At 42.0% G+C, this 20,076-nt stretch overlaps 1 protein-coding gene across 1 annotated transcript in view; it reads left to right on the forward strand.

Annotated features, from left to right (window-relative positions):
• waca (WW domain containing adaptor with coiled-coil a) overlaps positions 1-20,076 on the forward strand; it is a 35,237-nt gene that overhangs the window by 6,776 nt on the left and 8,385 nt on the right. The window contains exons 4-8 of the mRNA XM_069667768.1: positions 6,189-6,280; positions 9,698-9,813; positions 9,920-10,035; positions 16,392-16,637; positions 19,782-19,904. Of these exons, the coding sequence (XP_069523869.1) occupies positions 6,189-6,280; positions 9,698-9,813; positions 9,920-10,035; positions 16,392-16,637; positions 19,782-19,904 (693 nt within the window). The remainder of the gene's footprint in view (positions 1-6,188; positions 6,281-9,697; positions 9,814-9,919; positions 10,036-16,391; positions 16,638-19,781; positions 19,905-20,076) is intronic.

Genomic DNA, 20,076 nt, shown 5'->3' on the forward strand with positions numbered 1-20,076 from the left:
ACTAATTGACATTTGTAGCATAGCCATATATAGAGTAATAAAGCAGGCAGCTTCACAATTTACTGATTTAAAGAAACAACATACAGGGATCGTTGATGCATGTCAGAAACCTCTTTATTAATAAGAATAGAGTGTGAGCATATCACATCTTCTAGTAGCAGGCTACAGCAGTGTTTCTATTGTCATGTAGATTAAAACATGACCACTGACTGGGTGGGCACAGAGTGGGCTATAATGTATAAAAGGCCTAATGCTACTTTGAAAATTTGCCAGAAGCAACCACATTTGGGCTTTTGCAGCCAAAATTTTCCCCCAGACCACCCCCCAGTTCGTTGGAAAAGAAGGGAAATTGTAAAAGCACTATATTTTGTTTGCATGAATAAATGCTGCTGCCTGAAATCACAAACAAAACATTCAGTTTTCTTTTTTTCACATCATCATGAATACCGCTATCGCAAACTTTTGTGAAATATCGTGATATTATCTTTAGGCCATATCGCTCACCCCTAAGTCCGCCTTGGGTCATCTTGACTGATGATTGGAGTTGTCGACTTTAACAGTGCAGCCCCATCTGCGTCACTAGCAAACCTTTAACATGTCAAACAGAAAGTAGTAGTCGTCAGGTACAGTTCCTGGAATGTGTTGATTTTGCTCTCTGCTCTTCATGAAGGTTGACTTGTGTTTACTCTGGTAAACAAGACAGTGACGTCTTCTGACGCAGATTCCTAGAAAACGATGGATGTGGGTCTTTTGACACACATCACAGGCTGTTGATGTGTGTTGCCCTTTAGAGCTGTTTCCTGTTATCATATCTTTGTATGGTGTTAAAATGATGAATCACAATCTGATAGGAAAGCCAGACCATATAAGCTCATTGTAGGGTCCTCGTAATTGCAGCTACAAGAGAAAGTTCTATATTGTTGTATAACGGATTTTTCATTATTGCTCATCATGTGATTTTACACCTGCAGAAATACCATCCTCGTAGTTACTAATAAGGAGAGCTAATGTAATCTTGTGTTGTTCATGATTTTGCAGCAGTTCTTGGATTATTAAAATTTTGACCATCCTCTAAAAATAGTTTTTCCAACTGAACTCCCTAAAATGCTTCAACTAAGGATCTTTACAATTTTGAGGAGATAGCAACTCAAAGCTGACTTAGCTTGTGTATTAGCAAGCGTAAGCTAACCAGACACATCTGTGCTGGGCACAAACACACTGAAAGCTTGTATAGGAATTTATAACTAGACTTTCTGTTGTGTTGACCTTACAAAACTAATGTTAGAGATGTTGACTTGCTCCAGAAAACACCAATAAGATTGTTTGAGAGCTCAGGTCGAGTCCAGCTTATTTTTGACAAGCAGTCGCTTCTCCTATTCACTGCATAGCTTCCCAAATGAATCACAAATATATCTGATATTTGGAGGTGGGAGTGAGCTGATAGAACTATTCCTGTCTGTTTGATAACATGAGAATAGTTATAAAGATAAAATCCACATTGAGGCCAATGGCTGAGAAAGGGGAGAAGAGGAAGAAAAGGGGAAGATATTTCTGTGATTATCTTCAGCACTCCTGAAGTCCTGTGCCTATGAACCAAAGCACAGCCGTGCTGATATTCGGTACAACATCACTACCTCTGGTGAGATATTTCTTAAATGACACATCACTCTTTAACATCAGTGTGCGAATATAAGTGGACTGTGTGTGTTTGTTGTTGTACTAAACAAGTGGAGTGGTGACTTCTATCTGAAGAAATGTCATGGCTAATTCCATCACATTAATTGCAGAAGAATATTCCAGTTTAATATTTAGGAATGTAATGACAAAATAGCTTCACAATGTAATCTCCAGTGTTTTAAACAATACATTCAACTTACCCAAAGCATTTTTCTTTTTGAAACCAAGTGTTGGACTGCATAATTTCTGTGGACAAAGGAAATTCACGTGAATCAGTTGTGGATTTGATTGGAACATTTTCTCTTTGAAACCATTCCTGATATTTAAATCCGGTTTTCCACCTGCAGCAGCACTTCAAAGGTGTGCTATATCTACAAAATGCTGTTGAAATAGAAACATTCTTGGTGCTAGTGTTACTCTCTTTGCATCACTTATGAGGGCAGTGAAAACTGCTTGCTGCTGTTATTTTTTGCCTGCTCTGTGGTTCACTTGTGGGTCACCTAATTACCATATTTGTGGCTGCAGCGTTTAAACGAAGCATGCAGCAAGTTTGACAGCAGGCATACACACAACAAAACATCAGCGGATAATGGTCCTTCAGAAACTTCCTGGACTGATACTGATGTACAAATATATTCTTAGGAATGCTTTTTTGTACGTTATTCAATCCCAGACTTGGATGTCATTCTGGGACTCATCATCAGTTCAGTGGAGCACACAAACTTTGTGCTGGGACCGTGAATTAAGTGTAATGTGATCTGTTTAACCAGCACATAAAGATAACCAAGATCAATAGGATGGTCAGATCACCAGTACTGTCTGAGCAAAGAGTTGGTTACATGCTGCAAGGAAACACATTTTGGTTTGTAACTCAAAGGGCTTTGATGCCCAGATGTTGCACTGTGATTGCAATGAGCAAAGGTAGTTAAATCTAGCAGTGTCTGCCCATCACTGTGCCATTTTTGAGAATCATTACTTGCATTCTGTTAAAGATATTTTCTTTTTTTTGTTCTAATGTATTTTTAGCATTGTTTGGGAAGAATCTGTCTAACTAAAAAAAAGTAACAATCAAAGCCATAATCTGTTAAGTTTTCTGTTTTTAACAAGAACCTATAATTGCTGAACCTCTTTCATTTCTCTTACTGTGTTACCAGTCAGCTTTTAGCTTTAGTTGAAATTCTTACAATAATCTTGGAGACTATATTTAAATTTCTGTAAAGAAATCGTCAGCGATTGGCTGGAGTTAAGGAGCTATTCCATCTCATATCTACTGGTGTAAAGTGGTTATAACATTCAGACAAGGCAGATGTAAGTCGGTCCTTTTCGTTTCTTGATGTTCTTGATAAAAACAAGTAGGGCTGCACAATACTGGAAGAATGGTCGTGATTGGTCCGTTTAAGTGGCCACAGCTTTAACCAGCACCAGAGTGAGTGCTGATAATGGGAATACACTCAGGGAACAGGCGCCTTGCGCTACTGAGCGTCTGCCACGCTGACTGGCAGCTGCGTGCTTGTTTACAGTTTATATGCAGCTGATGCACAGACTCTGCTGCACAGCCATCAGTTCCCTGTGTGCTCTTGTGAAGAGCTGCAGTAAAGTCATCTCAGATGGACTTTTCCTGTAGAATTGGAAAACGAGAAACTGGCGAGTTTTCGTTTTGCACCAAGCAACAGCAGCAGTTTGTGCTTCACTTTCACACGTCCTGCAATGTGACTATTACACATGCGCACATCGCAATTGCAAACGTCAAGTGATCTAAAGTTCAATTTTGTGAACATTGTCCACAGCAAATAGCAACACTCTCCAGCATCAAACGGGAAGCAGCAAAAAGGGTAGAGTGTAAACATGGGGGGGGAACTCTGGGAAGAGTTGCTGTCACAATGTCAGAACTAAATGTGACACCATATTCGGATTCTTGCTTTATGTTAGGGCACACTGTTAGCCCAGCAGTGGTTAGTTCTAGTAAAACGGGTAAAAGGGAGGAAGGAAATGCATCTCTGGCATCCTGCTAGCTCGCAATGCTAACCCAGCTAACGTCATAGCCATATTCAGATAACACAAACTACTGCACACACACAGCCATGGCCAAACGCTGCTTCTGTTTCTGATGCATTGTTTGTTTTATACACCTTCACACCAGGAGCATGATGGGAATTCATCTTAATAGGAATCTTGTTGTAGCCTTTGATATAGTCGCCCTGCACGATACCCTTTGCAAAATCTCATCTAAAACATTTTTGTTTCATCACTGGGCATGCTACAGTGTCTTATAGACTCTGTATTTGTACCTATGGCCATAAGGACAGTGGTGCTTGGTGTATCTTTCTTCTCCTTGTCACTAGAAGGCTTTATTCCCGGGCTTGCCTGCTGGGGTTTGCCTCAGTGATAAGTACTCATACCCCCAAAGCAATTTAAAAAATGCTACAAATGTCATCATATCCTGAAGTGCTTACACTTGTAGTGTCTAATAATAGTGTGGCAGAGCTGAGGAGAAAGGATGACAAAAGGCAGGTTCAGACTTGTAATGTGATTGCAACACTTGTATTACCTGTAGTGGTGTTCAGATCAAAATGCATGTTAGAACTGGAACTGAAGTTTTTAAACTTCGGATGTTATCATGGTAAAACAGATGAATCAACTTAAGTAGCAGTATTAAGTAATGCTGTCACGTTAATGGACTTGTGAGAAAATATCTTGAAGGTTTAACTTATATTATTGTATGTATTATTATACATATACTTGTTGTTTATTTTAGGCAGGCACAAAAGCAGACTGAAATGCATATGTGAAGGGACCTTATAGCCAGGCTCAAGCACCAAGCTCATCTTGTTTTCCCTACAACACCATATGGCTGAATCTGCAAGATGAACACTGGCACAGTTTTTGCTGGGCACAGTCTGGAAGGTGGCACATGTTGTGTTTTTTGTTCGCTGATGTGATCAGAACCAAGTTTTTTTTGATCTGCTACACTCCTGATGAATATTGTAAAATCTCAGTCCAAGCAGTGGTCCTTGATTTCATTGTGAGACAGTGTAATGTCGATGAAAGCCATTTTGGGTCCAAATTTTACAATCTGTTACAAATTTAGAAACAAATTTCGACAACCCACATTTACATGCTAATATTTGTAGGATGACATAAAATTCAGCAGCATGCATTGGCAGGCAAATGCAATGCTACTGACCGACTATTATTTCTTTAAGCTCACATTGCAGAACCATCATTCCATGCTGCTGCTTTTCTCTGGCCTTGGCTGGCTTCGCAGTCTCCACCTTTGTTGTTCCATATAATTAGCAGTTCTTGGACCAAAGCTTGTTGATTGTTTTGTTGCTTTTCACCATCTGAAAGTGGTGTAGATATTTGAGGTTGGTTGCAGGGTTCTGATAGCATATTTTTTCTATTTATATTGTAAAGCCACAATTCACAAGGCATTCATTGCACAATTTAACATGCCTCACATTTAGAAATAAAGTCTGATATTTTAGAAAAAGAAAAAGTAAATTGGGTCTTGCAGGAGAGTTGTTATAGCGCAGCCCATATTAGGACTGCAGCGACTGACATTGGTATGAAAAACTAGAGAGTTCAGGTGGAGCGACATGTTTCTTAATGAAATGAATACGAACAGACTTGTGGGCTGCAGTTGTGTTGCTTACATGTGATGTCATCTACCATTTCTAACGGTGTTCAAATGTATGTTTGATCAGCCCCGTGACGGTACGACAGCTCACGTCTGCTACCTCCTGTCGGCATACACAACCTCACACAGTGTGTGTGCTGCAGGTGTAGCCACCAAAAGTAAACACTCCACGGCACGTCCGCTCTGCACCAGCACTGGGACGAGGTGCAGCTGTTAACGGAAATACACTTACTTTTAAACCACTTCGCTAGTAGAGCGTCTGCCTCGATCATCACGCTAACATGATCGGTGACGGCAGCAGCGTCATGTGCTTGTTTACAGTTTACAGGCAGATGATACACAGACTGCAGCGCAGCGGTCAGTACACTCAGACTTTTCCTGTAGGTTATTGATCGGCAGCAAGAAGCTGGCGAGTTTGTGTTTTGCACCAAGCAACAATAGAGTAGCAGCTTGACGTGTTTCACTTAATTTGCCTCACAACCGCACATCCTGTGATATGACTATTGCACATGCGCACCTCGCAATTACAATTGTTGAACGATATATATCATGCAGCCCTAGTCCATAAGTCATTAGAACATATTTTCAGTGCTGTAAAATTGGCGTAATATTATTTATTGTCTTGTCTTTATTGAATGGTTTTATCTGCATGAATCTTATTTTTTACAGAGTGTTGAACTAAAAGTTTAAGACATTTAATAGTTGTTCACCTTTTCATTTTCCAGAGTAAACAGTGAGTGTAGATCGCCTCAGGCTTCTGCTGTGTGCCGTGTAGATCTCAGCCAGGCTCTTCAGTCATGTCTGTGAACTTGGCACAGTTTAGTTATTGGCTATTACTGATGGTGTCTCTCCCTCCTCTTGTGTTTTGTTGCAGGGACCAGTTATTCTCCACAGGAAAATTCTCACAACCACAGTTCGCTTCACAGCTCCAACTCACATTCAAACCCCAGCAAGACCTCAGACACAGTAAGTATAACCTCTGCTTCAACACGGGGGCAGATGATCGACTAAACATCATTTTTCCACTACCGCAGGCAAGTTTTTCTGGGTTATAGCCGCTGTTCTGTAGATTTACAGTTATGAGATAAGGTTGTGTTGTGTTCTCCTAATGTAGAGTTGGAAATGACTGTAACAGACCACAGCGTTTGCAATATAAAACAAAAATCGGTTACCACGGAAAAAGATCAATGGACAGTTCTTCCATGATGGAAGTTTTCTACTCATTTTGTTTCTCATTCTTATAAAGGGGAATTCCAGTGTTTTTTAGCCTGGGCCCTATTTTTACATGTTTTGGTGTCTAAATGTCAAGTAGGGTCAAACCATTGGGGAATGCTCCAGTACATCTCCACAGCTGCAGTGTAATCCTTCGGGAAATTACAGGCGAGCAAGTATGCACACAAAATGTGCTTGTTTTTGCCACTGACAGTTTTAGATTGTTATTCAAAGTGTCTGACAATACTGCCATAAGCTTCAGTGCAGAGATGGACTCTTTTTAAGAGCCAGAAAACGCTGTTACACTGTGCTCTTTAGAGCCACCAGACTCCATTGACAAACCCAGTAATTAAGCTCAAGGAACATGGGAATTGTTTGTCTGCTATTGCCTGAATTGGTTAGATTTTATTGTTGTGTTGCACAAGAATATTGTGTTGGATCTAAAATAACTATTGAAACTGCTAAAGTCTAAACATAACACAAGCAAACTAACCAAGTGAGGCAACAGTTGATTTTACCTGGCAGAACATGGTAAATGATAAATTATGTGGCGCTTTTCTAGCCTTGTGAACCCCTCAAAACGCTTTTAGACTACATGTCACATTCACCCATTCACACACTGATGGCAGAGGCTGATGCTTAAAGTTCCCATTGTCAATCAGTCATCACATTCACACACTGATGGTAATGCCACCAGGAGCAATTTGGGGTTCAGTGTCTCGCCCAAGGACACTGCGACATGTGACCGTAGCAGTATTTATCTTGTGTATTAGATTATTTAACAGGGACAGTGCACACTCTGGGCTTATTTCACAGCGGACATTTTTACATCCGACAGGAGGAAAAGCAAAGGTGTTAATAACTTCTAACAATGGTTCTGTTCTATTCAGGCGTCTGAGAAAGTTGACAGGCAGTCAGCATGCACACAACCAGGACCATGAAATTGAAGCAGCTAAATGGAATACAGCTGCCATTAATGCTGCTATAAACACCAGTGCTTTTCCTCCTGTTGGATGTAAAAATGTCCGCTGTGAAAAAGGCCTATTGCTGTAATTGTGCCAGAGTTATCCAAGTGACTATTTTTCATCTGTAGTTCCTGGACGGATGTCAGGGACGGAACCCCCAACCTTCCAACTGAAAGACGACCAACTCTACCACTGAGCCACAGCGGCCCCATGGGCAACATGAGAGCTGTTAGACAGTTTTTTAGCAGTCTGGTGGCTTTGAAGAGAGAAATGTAACAGCAGTTTGTTACGGCAATTAAAAATAACTGTTACTCTTAAACAAAAAGATCTATCTTTTGCAAGGATCCTCTCTGACACTAAACTAAAAACAATCTGAGCCATTCTGGAGCAAAACAAGTTTAGGTGGACCAGTTTTGATCTAAAGCAATCTAATCAAGCAATTCTAAAACTTGTTGTACCTTTATAATCCAACATATCCCGAAATAGAGTTTAAAAAAAGGGGACGGGGGGTGTCATGGTTTAAAAATAGCAGAATTCTATTTTAGTGCTGCATGGGGACGCATGCCTCTGCCAAATTTCACAGAGGCATGTTCATTTTTCTTGCTCGGGCTTCAATGTGCTATTTAAATTGGCAAGTAAAGTAATTCCTGTTTGCTTGTCAATAAATGTGATTAAATCAATATGACATGACTAAGTTACAATTTAATGCTTATGTTCCAATTGACACAATTGTGAAATACGGCTGCACCCAGGAGAAAATCCTTCAGGTTCAATCAGACGGAGCGCGTTTTGCAGGCTTTAAAATGAGAGGTGCACTGCACTGCCTTTTTTGTTGAAGCCTATGGTTAAAAAAGCTCGCTGCACCTTTTTTTTTTTTTTACTGTTAAGGCAACCACCGAATCATTAGCCGTCTTTTACCTAACTGTTATATTGTAAACTGACAGAAGGCCCGCCTTTCCTTTCATCCGATTGGACAATGAGAAAAAACACTCATGACGTCCGACGCTTTTCTGCTTTGAGTTGAAGTTTTTTCAACTCGAGGCACTCGGAGCGTTTCCTCAAAAGCGCAAGGCGCACAGAGCGGAAAAACAAGGTGCTCTGCAATGCAAAAGCCGCGCACAAAAAGCTTCCCTCTCATTGAAAACAATGACAAAAAAAGCCGCCTCCAGCTGCTAAAACCCGTTCTGTCTGATCGGGCCCTGAGGCTGTATGAGTGTAATGCTGAGTTCACGTGGATTCAGGCAGATGGTAGACGGCAAACCTTTAGTGGACGAGAGCAGGACGGTAAAATGTGGTGAGCCCGGCAACAGTAAACAGCATTGCCATCCAAAGTTAAAAACCAATGTAACTTTTTGCCGTCCTCCACAAAGGAATTTACAACAGGATGTTGCGTACCTCTCTCACAACAAGTAAACAGGCCAACGAGAAATCTTATAATTTTGGTACAACATGAGCAGCGTAATAATTTTATGTTTGCAATAGAATATCAAGAGAAAGCTGCAGTTATAGCAACAAATATTAGAATAATTACATAAAATGATGACAGGAAATTAATGTGATTATATAGTTTATTCAACATCACCATAGCAACATCTCGTCATGCGTTCTTCGTTTTGCCGTCCTGCCGTTTCCTGTTTGTTTGTTTTCCCGTGCCTGAAAGATGTCCGTCTGCCTGAATCCATGTGAACGAAGCATAATGGACACAGCATATTATAATATCGACCAGCTTATGTTCACTCGATGATCAGCGTGAATATTCTGTAAACAAGCTGAGGGGACTATTTGTCACATCAATCTCTTTGCTTCAGTAATGCCTATTTTCTTTCCCATCTGTACCTTTGTTTTACAATATAGGTGCAACATAGTAAAGTGGAACATAATGATGTGGATGAACTATTGGATTACAGGTGGAAAATCTAACAGAAAAGTGTTAGCTTCACACCAGTCACAGAACAACAGAGCTTTTAAAAATAGGAAACTGTTTCACTTTGGTTACCTCAACAATCTCGCTCTGTCTCTGAAATAAGCCTTCCCTCCCACTTGAGGGGTTTTTGTGAAAACAACCCAGCTGTAACCGTCTGCCATCCCCAACATCTTTTGTTCATTTCAGATTATATTACAAGCTCTTGCATCAGACCCCCTCAACACGCTCACACTCTGGTCTCTGGCTGACCTCATGTCCCAAAATATTCTCTCCTTTTCTCAGCCTTATGAACCTGGTGACGACTGGTCAGAGCACATCAGCTCGTCTGGAAAGAAATACTATTACAACTGCAGGACAGAGGTGTCCCAGTGGGAGAAGCCCAAAGAATGGCTGGAGAGGTAGCGATAATCCTTCAATCCGAATCACTCAATTACACATGCTTTGTTTTAATCACTGTCACATAAAGGTGGGTTACATGCCTCATTTATTGTGTCTGTTTCACAGAGAGCAGAGGCAAAAAGAGACGACAAAGACAGCGGTGGTCAACAGTTTCCCCAAAGACCGGGACTACAGACGGGAGGCTATGCAAGCATCGGCAGCCCCTGGCTTTACTGGTTCTAGTAAGTGTGACATACACTGTTACAACATGTTATCCTCACCACTCTGCTGTGACTGATCTCAGTGTATCCCATGTCTATGTTTTTATGCATCCGTGCTGCTGTGGGGATGCTGTAGCCCGAGGCGGAGTTTTCTGTTAGTTCATTGTTGATGTCTCAGGAACGCTTTGAGGGAATTTCGTACAATTTCACACAGACTTCACAAACGCTCAAGGATGAACTGATTTGATTTTGGTGGTCAAAGGTGATCTCTCAAAAAAGTTTTGGCTTTAACTCAAGAACTCCTAAGCTAACCATGACAAAATTCTCAAAGATATCTCAGGATTGATTGATACGAATGTATTGTAAACGGTCTCTTTGACCTCTCATCCTTTTTTTTCTAAATAAGTAATGTTCACTCCTGTCAATGCCCGTGCGGTTGGCGCATGCGCACTTGCATTGCCTCGGCTCTGAAAGCTCCAGCTTCAGGTGTTGGTGGGGCTGGTGCCAACAGCTCCAGCTGATAGGGCTCGGGACCACCGCGGTCCTCCACCACACTAAAGTGCTCTTCGGGGGACTCTGGAGGGGAGAAGTCCTCCACCTCAAAAGAGCCCTCTGTGGCATGTGTGCCTTGAGACTCTGTCTTGCTCTTCCAGTCACTGAGCTGTCGGACACACCCACCCCCCTCTCAGCCCCCTCTCAGCCCCTTGCCCATTTTGAAAATTCTTCAAAATTGTGCAGTCGGTGGAGTTATGGTCAGACCTGTGGGTACAGTTGCACTTTACATACCATAGACTTATAACTTGCCTACTTAAAATCCCAGGTGCAGTAAATTAACTGAAATAAATTGTAATAAAAATCAAGGTCCAATATGAGCAGTGAAGCACCGATTCTTTCCCTTCACTCAAACGCCACACATCACATTTACAGGTGGCTGTGGTGGCACGGAGAAAACACTGGGACCTGAATACTGTCAGGTGTGAAGTTTGCAGAACAAAAATCAGCAGAAGCAGCAGAGAGACTCTTCTCTGTTGACCCCAAGAGAGTGAAAGATAAAGTAAAAATGAAAGACGGTAGAAAGGCCGGTATGCGTAGCGGCGAGAGGAAGAAGGTAAACGATCAACACTAATACGTGTGTGTGGAACCACAGCACGCCAGCACGCCAGCTCAGATTCTCTGACTGTCAGTTGTTCAGGATGAAAGGTAAATAAATTTACACCACAGTGAGTGACAAGAGGCACGGGAAGGACTTTGCTGCTTGTGTTGGCTTTATAGATGGTAATAAAGTTTTAAAAAAACACGATAACAAACAAATGTTTTTCTCCGTCTCTCAAGCGACATTTGCGGACTGGGGGCGGCGGTTAATCGCAGAACTGCAGGGGGCGTTGGTGTTTCACTGCGGTTAGAAAAATTCTGTACCGTCGCAGCCCTACTGGAGGAAACTGCATAATATCTGCTGTAGTTTTATTTTTTTCATCTGTCAAAGAAAACAATGCCATCGGCAATGTATTAGTGGACAATCTCTCCTCCATTGTATCACTCGGGTATCTGTTTGTTCTGCTCTTGCAAGAAGGGTCCACTGACAATCACATGCACTGCAGAGAAACACGCAGAGCGAGACGTTCTCTGGTATTATATCGCTCCTGTTTTTACATTTGAACTCTGGACATGTTCCCTTTCTATCAGGTTCTGACATTGTTTGGACTTGCCCTTCATACTTGTATCACACCAATGGGGATGATCCTTGAGAGTCGTTACTATCACTAAAACATGTATAAGGACACATGCAATTCAAAGGCAATTGTGAAATACATACCACAGGCAATTTGGGCAAACAGAAAAGAGTATAAAGCAGAGAAACTCAGTTCAACGTGATTAATATCATCAACACTCCCTCTTACTCTCTGTGAATGACCCCATCAGCTGAGTCGGAAATTAAACGGACTTCATACAAGAGGCTGGCAGCAGTGATGGATGTAGGAGGGGGCAGTAATTGCAGTTTTGCTTGGCTGTCCAAAAATCTCCAGGATATCTCTCTTCCTTCAAATCCTTGAGGCCTTTAGCTCATGCATTGTTATTGGTTAGTCAGTGATGACTGTTGTTGAGCTGACCTTCTGCTGATGCATGCTAAGGAACTGCTTACCAAAAGACTGAGACTACAAGTGACTAAACCATGCATGGGGCTTTAAAACATTATGCAGTTATTGGTATTGGCTTCTCCACTGTATGTGTGAACTCTCTCTCAACAAGTAAAAGCTGGTCAGGGATTCGCTCTTGCTCTTTTGCTCTTTTTTTCCTCTTCTTTTGCTCTTTTGTGCCTTTACTTCTGCCTTGATGGTCATACTGAGAATACAAAGCAAAGACTGGCAACAAAGAAGTTTGCCTTCTGGTCTTTCTGCCAGAAAGTAGTGGCATAAAGCGTTACACACTTCTCCTTGGAGATCTTGTGTGCTCAACCCTGGTTAACTAGTGCAACAACAGGTGCAAGAGGGTCCAAATGGCACTGAAAGAAATGCCATTCCTCCTATTAAAAGTCAGTTTACCAGGGCACCTGTTTATCCTAGTTGGTAGAGAGGACGTCCCATATACAGAGGCTGAGTCCTTTCTGCATCGGCCCTGGGTTTGACTCTGGCCCCCAGCTCTTTGGTGCATGTCATCCCGACCCTCTCTTCCCAATATTTTCTGTAAATCATATTTCTGAACAGAAGCTGGCGAACCAACAGTTAAAGATGTGTCTGCTGTGAGTGACAGTTGTATAACAAGTTCATGAGGTTTATATGCAGAGCCACAGCTCACCTGAGGTTCACCTCATGATTGCAAAGTTAACTGACATCCAGCTCTCTGCAGAGTTCATGTTGCCTGTGGCTTTTCATTCAACTTTCATCTAAGTTTAGAGTTTGTCCTCAGTTTTGCTTGCCTTATCCATGCAAACTGCAGCAAAACACAGACAATCATCAGAAACAGTCATATGCCAAATTCCTGTTTCACACAGGGTTCAAGGCGATGCCCAGCAAAGCAATTTTATTGTCTGCATGTGCTCAAAATGTTCTAATCATTCAGTGTGTGCTCCCATGTGGCTGTCGGCACGATAAAAATGTTAGTATCTTAGTAGTTATGTGCCAGGTGCCTGGTCTTTATATTTGTTAACAATCTTGAGGTCTGTTTGCACCTTAAGATACATTCACAGATTTTCAACCTCATACCTTTCCATCCTAGTTAGATAAATTGTGTGAAAATCTCCAGCAGTGGATGCTTATGTTCTCTGAGTCGCAGCTCTGTGAAGCCAAAAAAAACTGCTGTTCTTGCAGCACCAGCGGCGTCGTTTGACCCACAGGAACTTCAGGCTACATAAGCTTCGATTTCTACCCCCACCTTTGCTTGTATTGCAAACAAGCTACTTTTCCAACAGCAAAAATGGCATCCCAAGATAGTGCAGAGAATGCTACGTTTGAGGACACTTTAAAGTGTTTTGCCGTGTACTTGCTTGGAAGTGGTAGAGACGGGCAGAGTAGCTTCTCACAGGCAAATCATCTTGGTACATCTACACATCCGCATATAACACAGAGATAAGTCCTTAAAGGTTGTGTGGCAGCATATTGAAGAAGTCACCTGGATCTAAAGATAGGATACAGCTTGCTCGTGTTGTGTTAAGAAAGCAATACTGCAGTTGAAAGGCAGCTCTATTAAAAATGTTGCATGATATTTATACTACTCTACTACTCACACTAAACTACTCCTACACAAGCAAGCTATCAATGAATAGATGTCATTTATCATGAATAACCTGTTTCTGAATACCTGTCAACAACTCCCAACAGCACTCCCTCTTTCACAGACCTAATGGTTGAATGACAACCACACACACTTGTGTTCATGAATGAATGTTTAGAGCTTGATACAAAGACACAAAACCAGTCATTAAGAGTTGTTTTGATCTCTATTTCCGTCACTCAAGCACATGCCACTGTTCATTTGTTCCTGGAATAGCTAATGTTTCATGTGTTCATAGTAGACAAACATAATTAATAATATGAAGACAGGCCAGGGTTTTGATAGGCTTAGCTAAACTTAAGCTGTAATGAAGACAGGACACATGGCAGGCAGCTTGCTCAGTATCAGCTCCGATCGCAGATGCTCAGCACAGTTTGTAATGTCTATCTGTTCACATTAGTAGAAACCCTCCAGCAGGAACTTTGTGTTGCATGTATCAGACAAAGTGGATATGATCATTTCTGCCCTGAGGTCAGGATGTGGTAAAACACCCAAGAGGGGGGCTATTAACATGAAGTAACTGACTTCATGAGTGTGATTGACAGTTGTTTTTTGTAGTAGTAGTAATTTTTTGCTCCTGCAGAAACACTTTACCCGTTGCAACCTGATGTACTCCTGATAATATTCACCCTGGTTCTTTGTTCTCATCGTGTTAGATTGGGATGTTTCCTGTTCAGCCTAAACAAATAAATCAACAACTTGCAACAGATACAATGTGGGAAAGATAAGAGATTTACACACTTCCTGAAGGTGCTGTATGAGGACTATGTTGGCGGGTTTTAACATGGATATGCTGAAATTCTATTGTAGGGACAATGTAAGCACATTTTTCTCAGGCATTTGTTGCAGCTCAAAGCAAGGTAGGGCTGCCACGTTTCCCAACAAAGTTCGAACGACATCAACGTGATATGGATACAACTACATACTGGGTACGTAGTGGTACATACAGCGCTTCTGACGTGCGTTGGTCTTGAGATCAGTTCTGTAGCACAGCCTTACACTGGAAGCGTAGCTCTGTTTTGGAAAGCGTTAAGTCCGTGAGAGTGGGGTTGTGGAGCGACTGAGAGAGAGCGGAAGAGTTACGTTAAGTGATGTGGACCTGAGCAGGAGGTGTATTAAAGTGACGGGAGCTAGCCCCAAAGCTAGCTACAACTTTTGCGCTGGAGCAGAACAACAACAAGTCTCCCCTGTGCTTTCTAATAAAAAAAAAAAATCATCTCGCTAATTACAGGCTTTGTAATTAATGAATCGCAATTAATCGCATACATCAATGATTTCTGTGAGAAGCACAGATGGTTTCTAGATGGTTATTTCTTACTTCCAAACTTTAATTGTACTCTCTTCTTCACCATAACTTTTTATTCACACACCTGCACATCTGCTGGCCCCGCCCCCTCTGTCTGTCTGTCTCTGTGTCTGCTGTGTTGACTGTCTTCATCAGCGGTCTGTTTAATTAAGTCACAAAAGTTAAATAGCTTCTCTCGCAATTCAGTTCTCACAGCATATGAGCCGCGTGTGCACGAGGGACGTTATTAGTGACAGAGCGATCAAAGCGATCGATCGTTACCAAATGACATCTGTATCTTTTTTTATAAGCTTTATCATCAGCAACAATCAATGCATCTACAATAGGGGCATACGGAGATAAACAATAGGATTGTTTACATTGCATAACAGAACTGCATATGGTTGTGTGCGGACAGAGAGCGTCCGATGTCGGACCCGCTTTTGCCGTGTGAGGAGTAAACTGGTCCCGCTGTTGTTTATTTGGTTGCCACGACTTCACGTGTGATTGATGTCCTGTGACTCCTGTCACTGTTTCAGTGCAGCCGCTGGAAAATGTATGTAGCGGAAACACTGCATTTCCGTCCAAGCACAGTCGAACATCATTCCAAGTTTGTTGGCGCCGAGTTCAATAAATAGACTGACTGAGTAATAGATGACCAAAAGACCTAACCACAATACCATCTTCACTGTTTACTAACCCTTGTTTCGGGCGTGTTCGTGATATCGGACGGTGACGCAGCAGAAAAGAGAGCGAAAGAGTATACTCCACTGGCAATGGGAAAAGAGACAATCGGTATCTATAAGCGAGTCTTCCCGGGTCTGAAAAACCTGCGTAAACGCACTTATTTCGGTAGGAAAGGGGTATTAGTTTCCTCCTTTGGTTTCTAGCAGGCAGCTTATTATCGCCATCTGTTGGAATACAAGGCGCATTACTTCAAACCTGATAGCATTCTGGGACTCTGGACAGCAGATTACTAATTTGTTTGTGTGCAAGCGTTTTCTGCTGTGCTACAATAATGAATTTGATCCAATCATTTCAGTTCAATCCCAGGTTCGAACGATATATCGAATTTCAACAGTCGACAAGTGACAGCCCTAAAGCAAGGAGTGTGTTAAAGAGGTTTCAGGTTCAGCTATTTATACTCAGACAGGATTTTACAACCTGTTTAAGTTATCACATTGGCAACTACTTTACCTTGTAAATTCCCACCAAGAGATAAATAGTCGTACTAATCATGTAAAACTTTTATGTGTTTGGCAAAACGTTCCTGCTTTAAAGTTGCTGAAGATGAAACGACATCCTTCTTCTGCTGCTCTCACAGAGTCCGCCCAGGTGGAGAAACCTTCAGCCACCCAGTCCCAGTCCTCGTCCTCAGGCTCAGGGAGCTTGAACACTTCATCGGGTCCTCCTGGATCATCTGCCTCCACGGTGCCCGTGTCCCCGGTCCTGCAGTCCCCCGCCCCTCCTCTACTCCAAGACCCCACCCTGCTGCGCCAGCTTCTCCCAGCACTTCAGACCGCTCTGCAGCTCAACAATGCCAGTGTGGACATGGCGAAAATAAACGAAGGTGAGAAGAAATGCTGAAGAAATGCACAATATCAATATTTAACAGGTGTGTACGTTCCGCTAGCTGCAAGGATGATCGGCTTCTGCTCTGACTGCTGAGTATCAGAGGGTTTGAAATGACATGATAATCATTCCCGTTGGTCTGAGTACAGTATTTGTCCTTCCTTAATTTTTTTGTAGCACTATGATTATTGTATTGCTTGTGTTAGTAGGTGTTAAAAACAATCACACTGGAAGGAGGGATTAAAAACTGCCTGTCTGAGGTGTGTGACCCAATCCTTATAAATATTGTGAGAATGATGCTTTGACAGTTTGAGATTGTCTCTCCTAAAAGACAGTCGCTTGGGGGGCTTCACTTGAGCAGCTGTGAGATATTTTTAGATGCAGCTCCCTCATGCTCCATTGTTGTGAAGGTGTGTTGTGTAATTTCAGATCATGTTTGTCTGGCAAGTAAAGCAGCCCTTTAAATATTTGATGATTCAAATCATCAGTCAAGAAGACCCTGAGTGCACTTGTCCGTCCAAACTGAGTCATTGTAGACGGAGCAGTGCAGGGGCTAACGCATGGTATGCTGTGAACTTGAGATTACAGGGTCTGTTTATTTATTTATAAATATTGAGTAAAGCCGTTTCAGGGAAGAAAAATCAGTGTTCTTTTGGCACTCTTGGTGAGCTTCACACTGCCTCTAACTTGACATGAAATACTAAGGCCCCGTATCCACATTACACCTTTTTCTGGCAGAGAAGCGCTGGCAGGGCGCTGGGGAGCACTGGGATGAAGCACTTGTGCAGTGAGAGAAAAAAACAACAGACTTACAACACGCAGGGCGATAAAAGCACAACACTTACCAGCAACATTTAGTGTCCGGCCGATCTGCTCCCACAAATGGGCTACTCGGCCTCTATTGTGATACTGTCATATGAACAGCTCTGGTAGACAGTAACAGCCAAAACAAGTTGCTCCTCCATGTTTGGTGGTAACCAGGGTGACAAGTGGCGCCTGATCGGATTGGTTGCCTGAAAAAAGCAGCGGTGACGACCCCAGCGCCTTTCTGAAAAGTTCAGAGATTCCACACAAAAAAGGCACTGAGTGCAGCACATTTTCTCGAGGAGGCGGCATACGCTCTGTCCTCATTGGGAACAATTGAAAAAAGATGCTGGCACTCAGAAAAAGGCGCCATGTGGACACGGGGCCTTAGATAATCATCTGCTGGAAATGTTTTACCTTAATGTTGCACTAAGAATTTTTTGTGCCGTTGAACTAAAAAAAAGAGAATAGTTGAAGAGTAAATCTGATCTAATTAACAATTTGATTCAGCTCCTTCTGTAAAGCACCTCTGTTCACCACCTGCATGAAAGACGGGCCTTTTAAAGTCAGTGTCAGTTGCAGACACTGAGTTGAAAACTTGGCTGACATTGTTGGTGGCACCTAATCAACCTCTGATCAAAACCCAAGGAGCAGTGATACATACACTTCTGACTCCTGGGGGGGTTGAGAGAGAATCTGGCTTGTCTATGATAAAGCTCTGTGGGTTCACAGTTCCTGTATTTTCAGGCTCTGCTTTTTGCAGTCCTTGTGTGAGAAATGTTTCATGAGTCTCTTTCTCACGAAACATTTCTCACACAAGAGCTTGCTTACCTTTTACTGCAGAGTTTGCAGCTCCAGTTTACAAAGCTATAGGCTGTATGCTCACTAAAATGTATATCCTGTTTTGTTTTTTTTGCTTTCCGCGCTAACTGTATTATATCGCAGTATTACAAAATGAAAAGGGTACTCTACTTAAAATACGATTTTAGCTCATTTTGCTGTATTGTCAGTGTAAGGGAACATAAGAGCAAAGAAATATATTGTTAAAAGAAACACGTGTTCATTAGTGCATAATAGGAACTGAAATGAGGTAAAGGCCTGACCTTCATGTGTTTTGGGAGGAATGAGAGCTATGAGAGAACTGTATTGGTGAGCAACCTTGGTCAAAGCAATAAAGAATATTTGGGGAAATGATCTACGGCTTTCTTCTCGGTATCCTCAGTCAGCCTTGTTGTGTCCTCTTCTCTTTAGTTATTTTCTCCTCACGCACACCTTTGCTGTACCTGCTCCCAGCAGCTTGTCCTGTCCCATCTCTTTCTGTTTCTCTCTCCCTGTGTCTGCTCTGTTGACATTCGTCATGAGCTTTACATTTTACTAAGGCCGGCTTCATACTGGAAGCGTGGTGTGTGCTGGATGGCATTGGAATGTCTTCACTTTCATTTTAACTCGCACTGCTCGTGCGCTGAAAATCTAGAGAATAGGAGGCTCGCCTGTTTTTACCGTCACGCTCTGCTGTCTGAACGAGTGGTAACTTTTTAAAAGACACAACTCAATCTATCTGTACTTGAATCTTACTGGCATTTAAATGCATCTCTTTGTTGCTTGAGTTTGGGAGAGTTTACCTCCTCAGGTGCCAGTGGGCCGGTTTTCTTCCACATCTTCTAGTATAGTTTGAAACTGCAAATTACATGTCGATAACACAAGTTGGTGCCACTTGTTCTCTCTATACTGTGACTTTCTGTGTCAGAGGGCTTAACTAAGCGTGGTAGAAGTAGGACTTTTGTTTTTCATAGACAAAAACAGACTTTTAAAGTACCCTAATTATAAGAATTGTTTGGGTTAATTTTGCACCTGAATAACACACAGCATGTATCTGGTGAGATTTCCTTTATTCTCTTATATTGCCGCCGGCATCACAAGAAAAAAACAGATGTGAAAATGTCGGTTCTTTCCAATATCTAGCAGCCAATCTTCAGACTTGAGTTTTAAACTTAATAAGCCACTGGATAGAAAAAGTTAACATTTTTAAACCTTTAATTCACAACCCAGGAAAAAGAAAACTGAACGCAGTTTACATTAAATCAAAGTGTTGTACGGCTTGTTTGTTTGTGCCGGAGGCTGGACCAAAGGAAATGTGGCAAAAGAACAAAACAAATGATGAAATGATTAAATGATTGTTTTATTCTCCCAGTCCATGGCGTGGAAAATTCATTGTTGCATTTTATATGGAACACATAACTGAATTTGACTGTCAAATTTACAGTGAAGCCGTGCAGAAGTAAATCAGGACTGATTATATCAGAGCTCACACTAACAGTGCGTCTGTTTGTCTCTCCAGTTCTCACAGCTGCTGTCACACAAGCTTCATTACAGTCGATGCTACATAAGATCCTCACTGCTGGACCGTCGGCTTTCAATATCACTACTATCCTCTCTCAAGCTGCTCAACTCTCCAACCAAGGTAAACAAAGCATGTCTATTACACCACTTTGTGCATATACAGTCATTTATGTGTGCTGTGTAATGACAACTTCAGCTGGTGAAAAGTGAGGGACCCTTCTGTGTTTCCTGCAAGTTACTTCTGAGATTAATAGTTCTGATGTGATAATATGTACTTGTCTAATGGTTTTCTT

The sequence above is a fragment of the Semicossyphus pulcher genome, unplaced genomic scaffold, assembly GCF_022749685.1.
Source record: "Semicossyphus pulcher isolate SPU_LCO1_2020_fin unplaced genomic scaffold, fSemPul1.0.p SCAF_18, whole genome shotgun sequence".
Classification (NCBI taxonomy): Eukaryota; Metazoa; Chordata; class Actinopteri; order Labriformes; family Labridae; genus Semicossyphus; species Semicossyphus pulcher.